General features: G+C 60.0%; 1 protein-coding gene across 2 annotated transcripts in view; it reads right to left on the reverse strand.

Moving 5' to 3' along the window:
- Positions 1-1,461: 1,461 nt before the first annotated feature.
- PAK4 (p21 (RAC1) activated kinase 4) overlaps positions 1,462-13,726 on the reverse strand; it is a 42,620-nt gene continuing 30,355 nt past the window's right edge. For both annotated transcript variants that reach the window (XM_074369680.1, XM_074369681.1), the window contains exons 2-10: positions 12,825-12,898; positions 11,255-11,511; positions 8,100-8,561; positions 7,442-7,882; positions 5,920-6,053; positions 5,583-5,709; positions 4,400-4,525; positions 2,957-3,091; positions 1,462-2,455 (exon numbers count right to left, since the gene is read on the reverse strand). In XM_074369680.1, coding sequence (XP_074225781.1) covers positions 2,300-2,455; positions 2,957-3,091; positions 4,400-4,525; positions 5,583-5,709; positions 5,920-6,053; positions 7,442-7,882; positions 8,100-8,561; positions 11,255-11,458 — 1,785 coding nt within the window. In that variant the 5' untranslated portion in view covers positions 11,459-11,511; positions 12,825-12,898 and the 3' untranslated portion in view covers positions 1,462-2,299. The remainder of the gene's footprint in view (positions 2,456-2,956; positions 3,092-4,399; positions 4,526-5,582; positions 5,710-5,919; positions 6,054-7,441; positions 7,883-8,099; positions 8,562-11,254; positions 11,512-12,824; positions 12,899-13,726) is intronic.

A 13,726-nucleotide genomic window follows, 5' to 3' on the forward strand; every position in this document is an offset into this window, starting at 1 on the left:
CCATCCCCCAGGGAAAACGACTAGAGGGGCGACTGCTACCCTGGAACCCCGTCTGTGTGGGTGGCAGCAGCTGGAGGGAGGCAAGGGGTCTGGAGATGCCCTCATGCCACCCAAAACTATTCTTGAAGCTGCAGGCTCCGTGGAGCCAGACAGACCTGCCCCCACCACGTAATGAGGCGGGCAGGTGCTTCCTGTCCCTGAGCCTAGAGCTGCTCTCAGTGCCCCGGGGCTGTGAGCGGAGACTCTGCGATGTTCTCTCCTCCACCAGCCTTACCTGGCTCTGGACTCGTGGGCATACCAGCCTCCTAAATGAGCCAGGCAGCCATCCTCTTTGTCTATTTTCTGGAACAACTTGTACAAGGTGGGAATTACCTGATCCATCCGTCTGGTAGAACTCATTTGTAAACGCATTCAAGCTCGAAGCTTTCTGTGTTGGGGTGGGGGGATGAATTTCGGTCTTTTCTTCTGTTCTATTTCTCCTTACGCCAGTTTTGGCTTGTTTTTTTCCCAGAGACGTACCCCCTTCACCCAGGCCTCAAACACACTCATCATCTATAGCAACAGCTGCCCGCACTGGTGTTTAAGTCTCTGTAATCAGCTATCCAGCTCATGCATGGACTTGGCCAGGCTGTCATGGAAACAGCGCCCAATCCTGGGGGACTCAGGGCCTGTGGAGGTGTGCCGTCGGGGCGGGTGCTGACAGTGGAGACGGGACTAAGCCCTTTCAACACACTTCCCGCCCACAAACCAGGCTGAGGTCCCTGACACTGGGGAGGGCTCTGGGGAGAGGGATTTGCTCCTCGCTCTCCCAGTGTCCCCAGGAGGCCGCTGCTGCCCTTGACACCTCTCAGGGTCCTGGGGAGGATGCACTCAAAGTTCACACTGGCCTGGGGCAGTCACTGCCCAGAGCGCAGCAGCAGCGCTGTCACCTGTCAGCCGGACTCCTTTCTCCATTATCCTAGTCACTGAGAGCCAGGCTCAGCTCAGCCCCCGGGGCCCAGCCAGGAGGGAAGTTCTCGGCCAGTGGACTATCTCTGAAGCCCCAGCGCTATGTCCATCTGCCTTAGCCAATCCCCCAAAGCTCACCGGCCTGCTGACCAATTTCTTAACGTCAACTCACCAAGAATCAGTTCCTGTGCACTGAACACACTCCAGGTGACCTTTAAAATAAGCCTCCAACAAATCATAGATTCAGCAAACTGGTCACCGTGGGATGTGGATTAGTAAACTGGCTGCTTCCAGGCCCAAGGGGTGTCAACCCTGCCGCCACGATGGGGAGCGTTACGGGCTGCTTGGACCTGAACTCCCACCCGCTCACAGCCACAGCCCTGGCCCCGGCTGGCCTGGAATCCCAGGGCTAGCCAGGCCTTCCTTTCCCAACCCCAGAGCCTGTCCCCATCCACACCCGCCCCCCAGATGGTCTGGACAGGGAGGGGCCTCTACACACACCGCACACACACAAAACAAGAAAATGTTTTAATTGTAAAACTAACTTGAGGGAGGGGAGGGCAGGGCTGCGCCGAGGGGCCAGGAACCTGATTCTTCAAGCAGTGGCTCTGTCCCTGGTGCCACCCTGTGGGACAGAGACCATCTGTCCCCAGATGGGGGCTAGAGTGTTATAAAATGACAATATAAATAGACTTCTAGAAAAGAGGAGGCTGTCCAGGTGCAGTAGTCATGTTCTGCAGAGGCTGGGGGTGGGTAGGACGCCCTGACCCCTGCTCCCCACCAGCCACATAAAGGGGTGCGGGGCGACGGGAAAAGGCCACTCTTCAGACATTCATGATCGACCCCCCGTAGTGGCTCGGGGGGGAGGGGCTGTGTGTCAGGCGAGGTCTCAGAGACACCCACTTGCAGGCTGGAGGACAGAGGCGCTGGCCCTTCCACACGTGTGCACGCACACGTGCGCGCACACACACGCGTGCACACACACACACACACACACACACCTTTTGTAGTGTTGTCTCTACCCCCGGTGGCCCCCAATGCAGAGTTCCAGTGATGGGAGGGCTGCCTGTCCTTCCTAGAGACAGGAAAACACAGGGGCTGGCCTGTCCCGGAGGGTGGGGGCAGGGGTCCTGGGAGCCTTACTTGCTCCCACAAGTCCCTGTGTTTTTTTAAAAGTCACAAAATCAAAACCGGAGTTCAGTAGTAGGGTCCCACACACTCCCCAGCAAGGAGGGCAGGGCCACACGGAGTGTCTCCCAGGCTGGGAGGAGCAGGGCCAGCTCCCCACTGGCCTCTGGCAGGGCAGGGGTGACCCAAAGGGCTCTTTGGTTCAGGGATGGGGCACTGGGCCTCATCTGGTGCGGTTCTGGCGCATGAGGGGCACGATGCTGGCGGGTGGGCCTGCTTTGGCCAGGAACGGGTGCTTGAGCAGCTCAGCCGCCGTGGCCCGCTGTGCCGGGTCACGCACCAGCAGGCGGTCCAGGAAGCCCTTCAGGGACGGCGACACCTGTCGAGAGGTAAGGGAGAGGGTCAGGGGTCTGAGTGCCAGTTCCACTGCTCACTCGCTGTGGGGCCTCAGTTTCCTCTTCTGTCAAATGGGCTGACAACATCTAATACTCAGGGATGGACGCAGGCAAAGAGGGCCCAGGTGTCTGGAACTTGGCCCCAGGGGCTCATTTCCAACACATTTTTGAGGTTTGGCAAGGAGCCGGACCCTGGAGGCACCCCTTTCTCACCAGGCAATCTCTCCACCAGGAAGGCCCCTCTCCTGGACCTGGCTGTGCTGTGTGCGGTCAGCCAGGCCAGCCCAAGCACAGCCTCTGTGGGATGGCAAGGGCACAGAGTTCATGTGGACACTTGAGGCCTCGGGGACCACCTCAGGAGCCATAAACACCCTAGTCTTGCCCATCCCCAGCACTCTGCTTGGGTTTGGGGCTGGGTGGCACCTCACCCCCCTGCCTGCCTGGGGGTCATCTCCTTACACCTGCTGCCTGCCAGAGTGGCCCACCTTGTGCAGGTTCTTCAGTCGGGGTGGCAGGTTGTCCCGAATCATCTTCATGGCTTTGAGGGGTGGCTCATTGAAGTAGGGGGGCTCCCCGTCTACCATCTCGATCACCATCACCCCCAGAGACCAGATGTCCACCTGCAGTGGGGGAGGGGCAGCCTGAGCTCAGGGGACAATTGCAGAGGCTGGCCATGGCTCTGCCTCTGCCTCTTCGCTCCTGGACTCCCTGGGCCCGAACACCCTCTGACACCCAGCCTGCCAGACCCTATGCACAGGGTGCCCTCTGAAGGGTTCTGCCCACCCAGCATCCATCCTCTTTTTGCTAACCTCCCTGGGTTCCTTTGGTGGACCCCATCCCACCCCAGCCCCTGTCCACGGAGCATGACCAAGTTGCCTAATCAGCAGAGTAGGAGACACAGTAATTGGTTCAGGAATGGACACGTGATGCAAGCCGAGCCAATCACAGTCAACCCTGAGATTTTAACCAAAATGTCCAGGAAAACGGTGGTGCTCATAGACAGGGAGATGTGTCTGGAGTTGCTGGGGTCATTTCTGCTCCGACCAGGGGAGCACCTGCCTGAATGAAGACTACATGGAGAACATCAGAGCTTGGAGGGAACAAGCACACCGACTGCTAGGCCAGAAGCCGGTCGCCCCTCCAACTTCACAGTTCTAGGGACCCAGAGCTTTTCGTTTTGCTAAATCTGTTTGAGCTGGTTTTGTCACTCACTGGCAATCCTGACTGAGATGGCCCCTCACAACCTCAAACCAGCTTCCCCTCCCAGTGTGATCCCGCTCCTGCCTGAGGTCCCCCCAGATGTGCTTCCAAGGGGTCCTTCCTCATGCCAGGCACTGGGGTCAAGTCTTGCTGACTGACCAGGGGAATCTTCAAGGCCACGGGCCACAGCTCAAAGACCTCAGAGCCAGGCAGGTAGCGGCAGTGAGTAAAGCAGGTCAGCGGAGGGAAGAGAGATAGGTGAGGACTATGGCCAAGACAAAGGTATCCTGCCCTTTCTAAATCGGAGCAGCCCCTCAGCACCTGCCAACTGTTGCTATGTGGGGATGTGGCCTCCAGGTGGCCAGATCTCTTGGTTTTCCAAAAGAGGATAAAAATTCAGACTTTTATGAGAGCTCTCTTTTTAAAGTGCCTGCAAAAGCATCTTCAGACCACAGCAGCCAGCGCCTGCCCATTCATGGCCTCTGCACCAGGCTGTCAGGCAGGGCCAGGGCCATTTGTGCTCAGCATTCTGTTCCCACTGCCAAGCACTGGGCCTTGCTCCGAACTAGTACCCAGTCAGTGATGAGTGGCGTGTGTGCGCCTACCTCTCCTCGCACAAAACCGTCCACAGCACCGGGCCCCACCTCCCCCCAGCACTCCAGCAGTTCTAGCCTGTCACAGCGTAAACCAGTGCTGACAGTGGGACAAGCAGGCCGCCTCTGGCTCACCTCCGGTCCATAGGGAAGGCGGGAGATGAGCTCCGGGGCCATCCAGTAGGGTGTGCCGACCAGTGACTTCCTCCGTGGCACCTCCTTGCTCACCTGGGCACAGAACCCGAAGTCCGACAGCTTCACCTGGAGCAGGGTGCAGTCAGCGGGGTCAGAGGTGCTGGCCAGGGGAAGGTGAGCAGAGGCGTCCACCTATATAACTCCTTGGTCTCAGACATGCTGGGTCTCTACCGTGCAGCCCAGAGGTTAGAGCCAGACCGCTGGGGAGCTCTGCCATCTCCCGGCTGGAGTCCTCAGGTAGGTCACCTGCCTAAGATCACACTATTTGCCTCCCTGACAGGGTCTGCACTGGGGCTCTTGGAGAAGTGGCCCGTGTCCCATGGGTACCAAAGGCTGGGTGGGGGCTTAGACCAGGGCTGGCTCCCAAAGCCCATGCCCCGGGCCCCTGCTTGCCTGCACGAAGCACGTCTTCAGTTGACATGTGTGGCAGGGACAGCCTTGCCACAGCCACGTCCCCCACGGATTTACACCTGTTTTGGAACCGTGGGCCCTGTTCAGGCTCTTGAGGATCTCTATGGACCCTCCACCCCCAGAAGACATACCCACACAGTGTGCGTACGATTCCATGCTCCTGATGTCCCCAAAGCACATCTGTAGACATCTTTAGGTGTTCATGGACCCCAGCTGAAATTCCCAGTGAAACAGAGCCCCCCACACACCCTGCCCTGGTGACTGGCTAAACTTTCCTGGAGGAGGGTGGGCCAATTACCAAGAATTTGGTGAAGGTCAAGGGCCCCCTCCCACTGAAAATCATGTCCACTCTTGGAATATAAATGCAGGTTCTGGGCCCTGGGACGGTCATCCTCAGATTTAGAACTTCAGTCCAGAAGACAGGAGACGGGACTGGAGTCCCCAGCCCATGCCTGGCTGCCCGGCCGGAAACAGGTTCTCACGTGGCCCAGAGCTGTGGCAGCCTCCCCTGTCTGAGCCTGTGCTGACGGCAGAGCCCCCTCCAATCTGAGCCCCCTGACTGTGAACAGAACCCCCAACTCACTGGACTGCTCCATGAGGAACAAATAAACTTAATGTTCCTCAAGCAACTGAACTAGGGGTCAAAGCCCATCCTACCAGCAGAGGGGGAGCTGGGGACAGGCAGGGGGAGGCCAAGCACCCTACTCCTCACCCTGCCATCGTGGGTCAGCAGGATGGAGTCACTCTTGATGTCCCGGTGGATGACGCCCTGGGCGTGGAGCACAGACAAGGCCTGGAGCACCGCCAGGCACACGGCGGCGATCTGCTCCTCATTCATCCTGCGAGGTGGGGGGTGCTGAGAAGGTAGGGCAGACAGGCCCTGCCCTGGGGTCTGAGGGGGACACACCCTGCTGGCTCTGAGACATGGCCCCACCCCAGGGGTCTGGAGGGGATTAGTCCTGTTGTGGGAGAGTTCTGAGGGGACCCAGGTCTACCCTGGGGAGCCTGGAGAGCCAGCAGGCTGGGTGTCACCCGCTGCCCAGCAATACCTGGTGTGGGTGACGATGTCGGTGAGGGCGCCTCCTTCCAGGAACTCCATCACCACCCAGAGCTCGTCCCCGACCAGGTAGCTGTTGTACATCTCCACCACGTTCTCATGCTGGTAGTCCCTCATGATCACCACCTGGGTGCGGGAGGGAGGCTGGGTCAGCACGGTGGAGGACCACCAGCTCCTGCCCTCAGACCTAGCCACCAGCCCTCCTGCCTCCCTCTCTGGCCCAGGCGTGGGCCCTGCCACACTGCAGGTCTGGTTCCACCCATCACTTTTGTTCTTTGGGATCACCCTAGACTGCCCTTCTACGGCCAGAGCCAAGAGCTGTCAATGGCAGCTTGGGGCCTGACATCTGCACTCCATTCCGGGGGTGCTCCCCACCCCACGCACACACCACGCTGCTGATGTCCATCTCTGACCAGCCCTGAGCTGGTCTCTGAGTGGCCCTGATGACCACGCTGATGTTGGGAGAGGGAGGTGGAAAGAGAGCGCCTAAGCCCAGGGCTGAGACCAGAAGGACAAGCAGGGATCAGCCAAGGTTAGATACAAGGTAGGGGGTGGGGGGGTGGATTTCGGGGGCAGGAAGGCCTGGAAGGCAAAGACTGGCAGAGGTGAGGGAACACGGTGCTCACGGGGCCACGTTAAACAGAAGCTCCTGGCGCAGCTGGACACTGTACTCCTGAGGAATGGGTCATGGGGCTTGGTTGGGGAGTGTGGAGAGACTGGGAGGTGAGAGCCAGAGCTGGACAACTCCAGACCTCATATCCTCCTGGGACTCTGGCATCAGAGTCTGAGGGCTGCTCCCAACACAGATTCCTTTTGGGAAGGATCCAGGAGTCTGTCTGCCTTTGGAACAAGCTCTCTGGCAGTGAGCCCCTCAAGAGCCAAAGCCTGAGGTCAGACAGAACCAAAGGCCTAAATGGGGGCTGATCTCAGTATCTGAAGGGCACTGGGGCACTGTAAAGGGCCGCAGCGGGGTGTGCGGCAGCCCTCTGGCGGTGGTGTGGGCATGCCTGGGGGGCACCCCAGAGGGGAGGCGAGGGCAGGGCCCAGCACCAGAGGATGGGCTGCACAGGCGTGGGGGAAGGAGTGACAGGCTTGGGGCTGACAGGCTGGGTTAGGGGCCAGGGAGGTCCAGGGCTCTGGCCTGGGGACAAGGGTATGGAGCTTCTCTGAGACAAGGAACTTGGAGGGGCAGGTTTGGGGGAAATGCTTGGGAGCCAGTTTTGGTGTCAGGGGCCTGGAAGGCCCGCAGAGGGTGGTGTTCAGTGGGCTGAGGGGGCCTGGAGTGGGGGCTTGGGGAGAGGCCAGGAACGGGACAGAGATGTGGCTGTGGGTGTCGTGGGGACAGAGAAGACAGCCTGGGAAGGTGTGAGCAGAGAAGACAGCACCTGGCCCTGAGGCACCGCAGCCTGGAAGGGCCTCTCCCACCCTCACCCCTCCAGGGCCCTCAAACCATGCTCGGAGGAGCCTGGGGAGGAGGTGGAGGCAGAGGGGAGGCGGTGTGCTGGCTGGCCCACCTCATTGAACAGCAGCTCGCGCCTCTGCTGTTTGCGCAGGTCCATCTTCTTGACGGCCACCAGCCTGCCCGAGCTGCGCACGGTGGCGATGCAAACGATGCCCGTGGAGCCCTCGCCGATCTTGATGAAGTTGTCCAGGTAGGAGCGAGGGTCGCCAGGATCCACCACCAGCTGCAGGGCAGCCCGGAACTGCTCATGGGACACTCGCTGTGGTTCCCGCTGTGGTGATCGGGGGCCGGGGGGCCCAGGGGCAGGAGGCACAGCAGGGGCAGCGAGGGCACGGGCTGGAGGGGCCAACTGGGGCTCAGAGGCATGGGGGCCCAGCACACCAGGGCTGGGGGTGCCGCGGGCTCGGGCAGGGGGCCGGGAGGAGGAGGAGGACTGGGGGACAGCCAGGCCCCCCACCGATGGCCCATTGGGGGCCATGTTGTGAGGCTCCCCCTGCAACAGAAAAGAGAGGCAGCTGTCAGTGGAGGGGCTGGGGGATCGGCTCTGCTCCCTGAGCAGGACTGGGACACTGGCTCTGTGGGACAGACACATGGTGGTCAGGATGGAGATGGACAGTGGGTTGGGCACAGGCTGGAGCTGGTGGGTGGGGAATGGGGAAGCTCTGGGCAAGGGGACGCTGGAGGGGTCCTGGGGCTAGGGAATCGGTTACCTGGACGCCCCGGGATGGGTGGTCCGTGTCGGCCCGTGGGTACGTGTTAAAGGGCCGGCCAGCTGCCACTTTCGCCCCGCTTGCCAGACTGGCAGGCTGGTGGGGGGTGCCGACGTCAGGCCCAGAGAGGGGGCGCTTGTCCCGGGAGGACTCCTGAGGGCCCCCCGAGCCCTCCCTGGAAGACTTGGGCCTTTTGTCCGGCCCTGCCCGCCGCCTGTCACCACTGGTGCCACCTGCCTCGTGGCGACCAGCAACCCGGCTTTGGCCGCCCGCCTTCTCTGGGCCCCCTCTGGCCATGGCGGCCTGCTCCGCGGGCATCCCGTTTTCCTGGCGGGCACGTGCGGGTGGCGGCGGGCTGTCTCTCCGCAGGGAGTTGGAGCGTGTCACCGACATGTTCTCAAACTCGTCCAGCAGCAGCGTGAGGGCCCCATCCTTGGCGCCTTTGCTGCCCCGCACGATGGTCTGGGATGCAGGGCAGTGGCGGGGTGGGGGCCAGGTAAGGAGGGGGACACAGGACGTGTATCCGACACACAGGGACAAGACAACACAACACACACAGAGACAAGACAGAGACGGAATGAAGAAATGCCATGGGGTGATGATGGGGCTGGGAGGGCAGGGGCAGCACCAGGGAGGCCCCTGCAGCCCCGCCCCCAGCACCTAGTCATGGGTCACAAGAGGGGACCTGAAGGACGACCTTCCCATCAGTCAGGCTGTTGCCCCCAGGCTGGATGTTCCCTTGAAAAGCACCCAGTCTTTCTCTTGAGCTCCAGGCTTGGGGGAAGTCCCTGCCCTGAGTGGTGGAGGGGAAGGAGGGCAGAGGCCACGCCACCCCATAATCAGCCCCGAAGAGCTGCAAATTACAGGATGCTGCAGCCAGGGCCCAGCCTGGCACTGCCTCCCCTGTAGCCTGCCCAGGGCTGTTAACCCCAAACCATGCTCTCTGTTTCCCTGGAGGCTGAGGGTGGGGTAAAGGGAGAGTCAGAAAGGATTGACCCCAAAGTAGAGGGTAGGAGTGCCCCAGAAGTGGGGGTAAATACAAATGCCCACGTAAAGCATGTCCCAAATCTAGGCCTCACCCGCCATGGCCGCCACCCTGATTCAGGTCAGAGCCTCCAGGGTTCCCCCTGCCCCTCACTCAGCTCCAGGTACATGGGTCTCCTCACTACTCCTCAAACACACCACACATGCACCAACCTCAGGGCCTTTGCACTGGCTGTTCTCCCTGCCTGGAACATCTTCCCCCATGTTTGCCCAGGGATCCCTCCCCACCCTATCTTCAAGTCTTTGCTCAAAACTCAGTTTCTCAGAGGGAGGCTTTTGCTAACAACCCGTAGTCTAAACTAACACCTCCTGTCTCCCTACCCCGCTTTCTTCTTTTCTAGGGCACTTGAAACCAGCTAACATAAAGCACGCATATAGCTGTCCACACTGCCTGTTCCCCCAGAACAATGTTCCTGAGGGCAGCCATTGTTTTTTCCTGTCTGTTTCTGCTTTGGCTACGCCTAGCACCTAGAACAGCAGCTGGTACGCAGAAGGTGCTCAATAAATGTTTGCTGAATCCCTGAGTGAGTGAGTGAGGCCGGATGGGAGGAGGCTGTGGGGAGGGGAGAACATGTCCCCAGCCCTGTGCTGTCAATCACCAGCAGGCAGGGACAGGGGCTGCCAGACATCCTAAAGCCAGAACTGCCCATCCTTGTCCAGGGCCTCAATGAAGCAAGGGAGACACCTGGTCAGACTCTGGTGCTGGAATAAGAGGTTGAGAAGTCCCTGGGGGTCAGGGTCGGGTCTGGGATGACTAGGGAGATTCTCAACCAAAGGTAGCAAACACAAGTGCCCATGGGGCCCCAGGACAGTGTGAGCCCATGTGGCATTGTTGTGTGACTTAAGACAAGGTGCCCCTTCCTCCTGGCGGACACTGTCCCAGATAGAGCTCGTGGCGGGCAGGCTAAGCAGCGGCTAGATTTTAGGAGGCGCCCTGGGCCAGGTCAGGGATGGAACTGGGTGGGCTGGGTGGGGCCTGTGGGCCCAGAAGAGCCAGTGTCCAGCCTACGGAGGCAGCTGCCCCTCTAGTGGCCCCAGCCCATTGGTTGGGAGAAGCCAGAAATATAGATTTGGACGTGAAGTCTCTTGCTTTTTTAGGCAGTGGCAAAGAATTCAAAGTATCCAAAAGCCCCCTGCATAGGGCACAGGCACACATTGGTGGGCTGCCAGATGGAGGCCGTAGGGGGAGAGCGCCTGCACCTCTCTGCCCATTTTGGCCAGGCACCGGGAGAGGATGAGTCAGCCACAGGCCTGCCCTGGGGCGCTGGGCCTGCTGACCGGCACACCCAGCCCCGCCCCTCGGAACAACTCTGGCTGCTATCCTCTGGCTTGCAGCCCTTCCTGGTTTCTCACTGCCCTTTGGATAAAGTCCAGGCTGTAGCCCTTGCCCTCAGACCAGCCTCACCACAGGCCACACCCGGGAGCCAGGACCTCGGAGACAGGAAAGGGATTAAAAGCATGAGCCTTGGAAACAGACCTTGCTTCAAATCCCAATTCTGTCCTTTTGCTTAAGATGGCAGGGGAAAAAAAAACCAAACCAACCCCCACCCACAATGCTTTCGTGGGCGGGTTCCTCCACTAGATGCCCTGCCTCCTCACAATTTGCCTCAATGACTCCTCCTCCCCCTTATCCCACAGGCCTCATCCCATGAAGCAGGCCTGGATCCCGGGGCTGGGTCAGGTGCCCTCTCTGGGTTCCCCCAGCCCAGCCCTGACCTGCTGGGGCAGTCACCATGTGGGAATAGGCCTGTCCCTCCCCCCGCGGTGGCCCGAGGACAAGTCTGCAGTACTGGGGACAGGAGCACAGAGCTCAGTGCGTGAGGCTCCTCTGAGCACGACTTGGGGCTGGTGTGGGGGGACAGTCGAGGGGTCAAGGTCACTGTGGGGTTCTTGGGAAGGTAAGGCGGTCCGTGTTGAGAGGCCAAGTGAGGGATTAGGGGGTGGAGGGGTGACTGAAAGGCCAGTGTCGGGCGTGAAGATGAGGTGGGCAGCTGGTGTGTCTAGAGGTCTGTTTGGAGGAGGTGTTGGCCCCAGAGTATGGGATCGAGGGATGGGGTCCCCCTATGAGGGTTGGCATGGGTCCAAAGAGATGGTGGTGGCTGCCAACATACCTTGGGGGCCCCAGGCTGGATGGAGGTAATGCAGGCGGGGTCGACGAGGGGCTTGGGCCGGCGAGCAGACTCCTCGATCAGGCTCTGCCACTGGCGGGGCAGCCCCGTGAACTTCTGCTCATGTTGGTCGAAGCCCGTGTGCACACGGTGCTCGAAGTTGGATGGTGCCGAGATCTCGACCCGTTTCTTCTTCTTCCCAAACATGGTGCCAGGCTTTAAGCGCGCGAGGGTGTAGACTTGGGCTCCGGCTGGCAGGCCTGCAGGAGGGGGCTGCTCACCAGAACCTGCCCATCTCTGCCCCTTCCTCTGGCCCTGCCTGCGCTCCGTCCTCCCTCCTCCCTTCCCTGGTCTCCCTGCTCCCCCTGCCCTGTCCAGTCTGCCCCCCACATGCAGCCTAGGGACCCCGTGAACACCCGAGTCAGGTCCCTTGTTCAGAGCCCTCCTGGGGCTCCACCTCACTCAGGAAAGTCGAGTCCTACTTGTGGCCCACTCCACAAGACCTGCCCCACCACCTCTCAGCTCTCATCTCTCCCTCTCGCTCACACTGGCTTCCAAACCTCAGGGCCTTTGCACTGGCGGTTCCCTCTGCAGGGAGCACTCTTCCCTGGTATTCACACATGGCTCCCTCCCTCCCCTCCTTCAGGCGTCAGTCATTGGTGACTCCTTTCCTGATAAAGAAAAAAAGCCCCCGTGCCCCACTGTCTTCCCAGTACATCATTTCATAGCATGCTTAATTTCTGGAAATTCTGCTGTTCCATCTTGTATTTACTAATTCAACATTTATACCCCCATCACTAGACTCTCAGCACCCCTGGCCAGGTTTCACCTGCCCAGTTTCCACATGTCCCACCCTAAGCCTGGCACACAGCGTGTGCTCAATGACTGGTTCCTAAAGACCTGCCACCAGCATCCTTGATTTCCCAGCCAGGACTCTGGGCTAGGAACACCACACACCTTTGGTTACCTGTTCTACAAATGGTCACTGAGCCCATCCTATGCGTGAACACTAGGCAGCCTCACTGCAACATTCCCATTTTACAGATGAAGATTAAGGCTCAGAGGAGGGAAGTTCCTCACCAAGATCACATAGCAGGGAAAGATCCGCTTCATTAAAGAAACTAACAGACCAAACAGTCCCTGTCCTTAGAGTCTGTGGTCTCCACTCCAGTACTCCGAGCAGTACCAGGGGCTGCATAAATGCACACTGAAATCTGATTTAAAAACCAAAAGGGCCAAAGGGGACATGCATGATGGTGGTGTCCCCACAGCGGGACCAGAGAAATGACAGGCAGGGGAGCCAGATGGCTAGAGTGCAAATCTCTCTGCCGTCTACTACAAGTGACCCTGGGCAAGTGACTTAAACTGGCTGTGCCCCGGATCAACTCCCATGGGGCTGCCGGGAGGATTAATGAGTTAATATGAGTAGGGCTGGGCGCAGGGCTGGGCAGGAGCGAGGGCCCTCTCGGTGTTTGCTCTTCTGATGATTAGGGTTACTCGGAGCAGCGCCCGAGGAGGAGGGGCCCCAGGCGCTGCTCCCCTGTCCTACATAGGGGCCCTGGATGCCACAGACCTGGTTTGATGCTGGCTGTGCTAGAAGTGCCCTCTGGCAGGTGACGTCTCCTCTTGGGGCTTCGGGTTACTCATCTGTAAAAGGGGAAGAAAACACCATTCATTCATTCAGTAATAACTCACTCCTTTGTGCCCGGCCTTGTGCTGGCTGGCCAGGGATACAGCGGTGATGGACCAGCCTCGGACAGACAGCCCAGAGTGATTGGGGCTGGGGTCCCAGGGTCCCAGACCCAGCCCAGAGGGATGGCAGGATGCGGATGAGGTGAGGGGAGGCTTCCCAGAAGAGGGGCCATGTGAGCTGAGATCCAGAGAACATGGGGAAACGCACTGGGTAGGGATCTTGTCTGGTTCATGGCTGGCTCCTCAGTGCCTGGCACAGTGCCCAGCACAGGGTCAGCCCCGAGCTCAGTAAGTCTTGTGACCCAGTGAGGATGCTCAGGAGCGTGTCTGGGATGTGGCCCCCGCAGCCCCTGGTTCCCCTCCTGGCTTCTTTCCTGTAGGAGCCGCTCTGTGAGGTGAGGACGAAGAGGCTGCCACCCCTGGCCCAGAGGCAGGACTATCAGTGGGCAGCCAGCCAGGAGAACCGGTTTGGCAATGGGAGCCCAGCGGGAGGCGGGTGGGGACCCAGCAGCCAACCTGTCTCAACTGGCCTGGACCTCCTGGCCAGCAGGTGGCCAGAGCCAGGGCTCTGCCAGCGGGTCCAGTTTCCCTGGCTGCCCTGGCTGGGGTGGGGGCCCTCTGCCTCTTCTCTGATCCCTACCAAGCCAGGAGCCCTTCAGTGTCTCTCCCCAATTCTGGCCCCCAGAACACTGTCCGTCCTCTGCTCCCAGGCTTCTGGCCTGGCCTACCTACTAGTGGCCCTGACCTACTCTGTTTCTCTCCAGGCTTCTCTGCCCTCGGCCC

The sequence above is a fragment of the Camelus bactrianus genome, chromosome 9, assembly GCF_048773025.1.
Source record: "Camelus bactrianus isolate YW-2024 breed Bactrian camel chromosome 9, ASM4877302v1, whole genome shotgun sequence".
NCBI classification, from domain to species: domain Eukaryota; kingdom Metazoa; phylum Chordata; class Mammalia; order Artiodactyla; family Camelidae; genus Camelus; species Camelus bactrianus.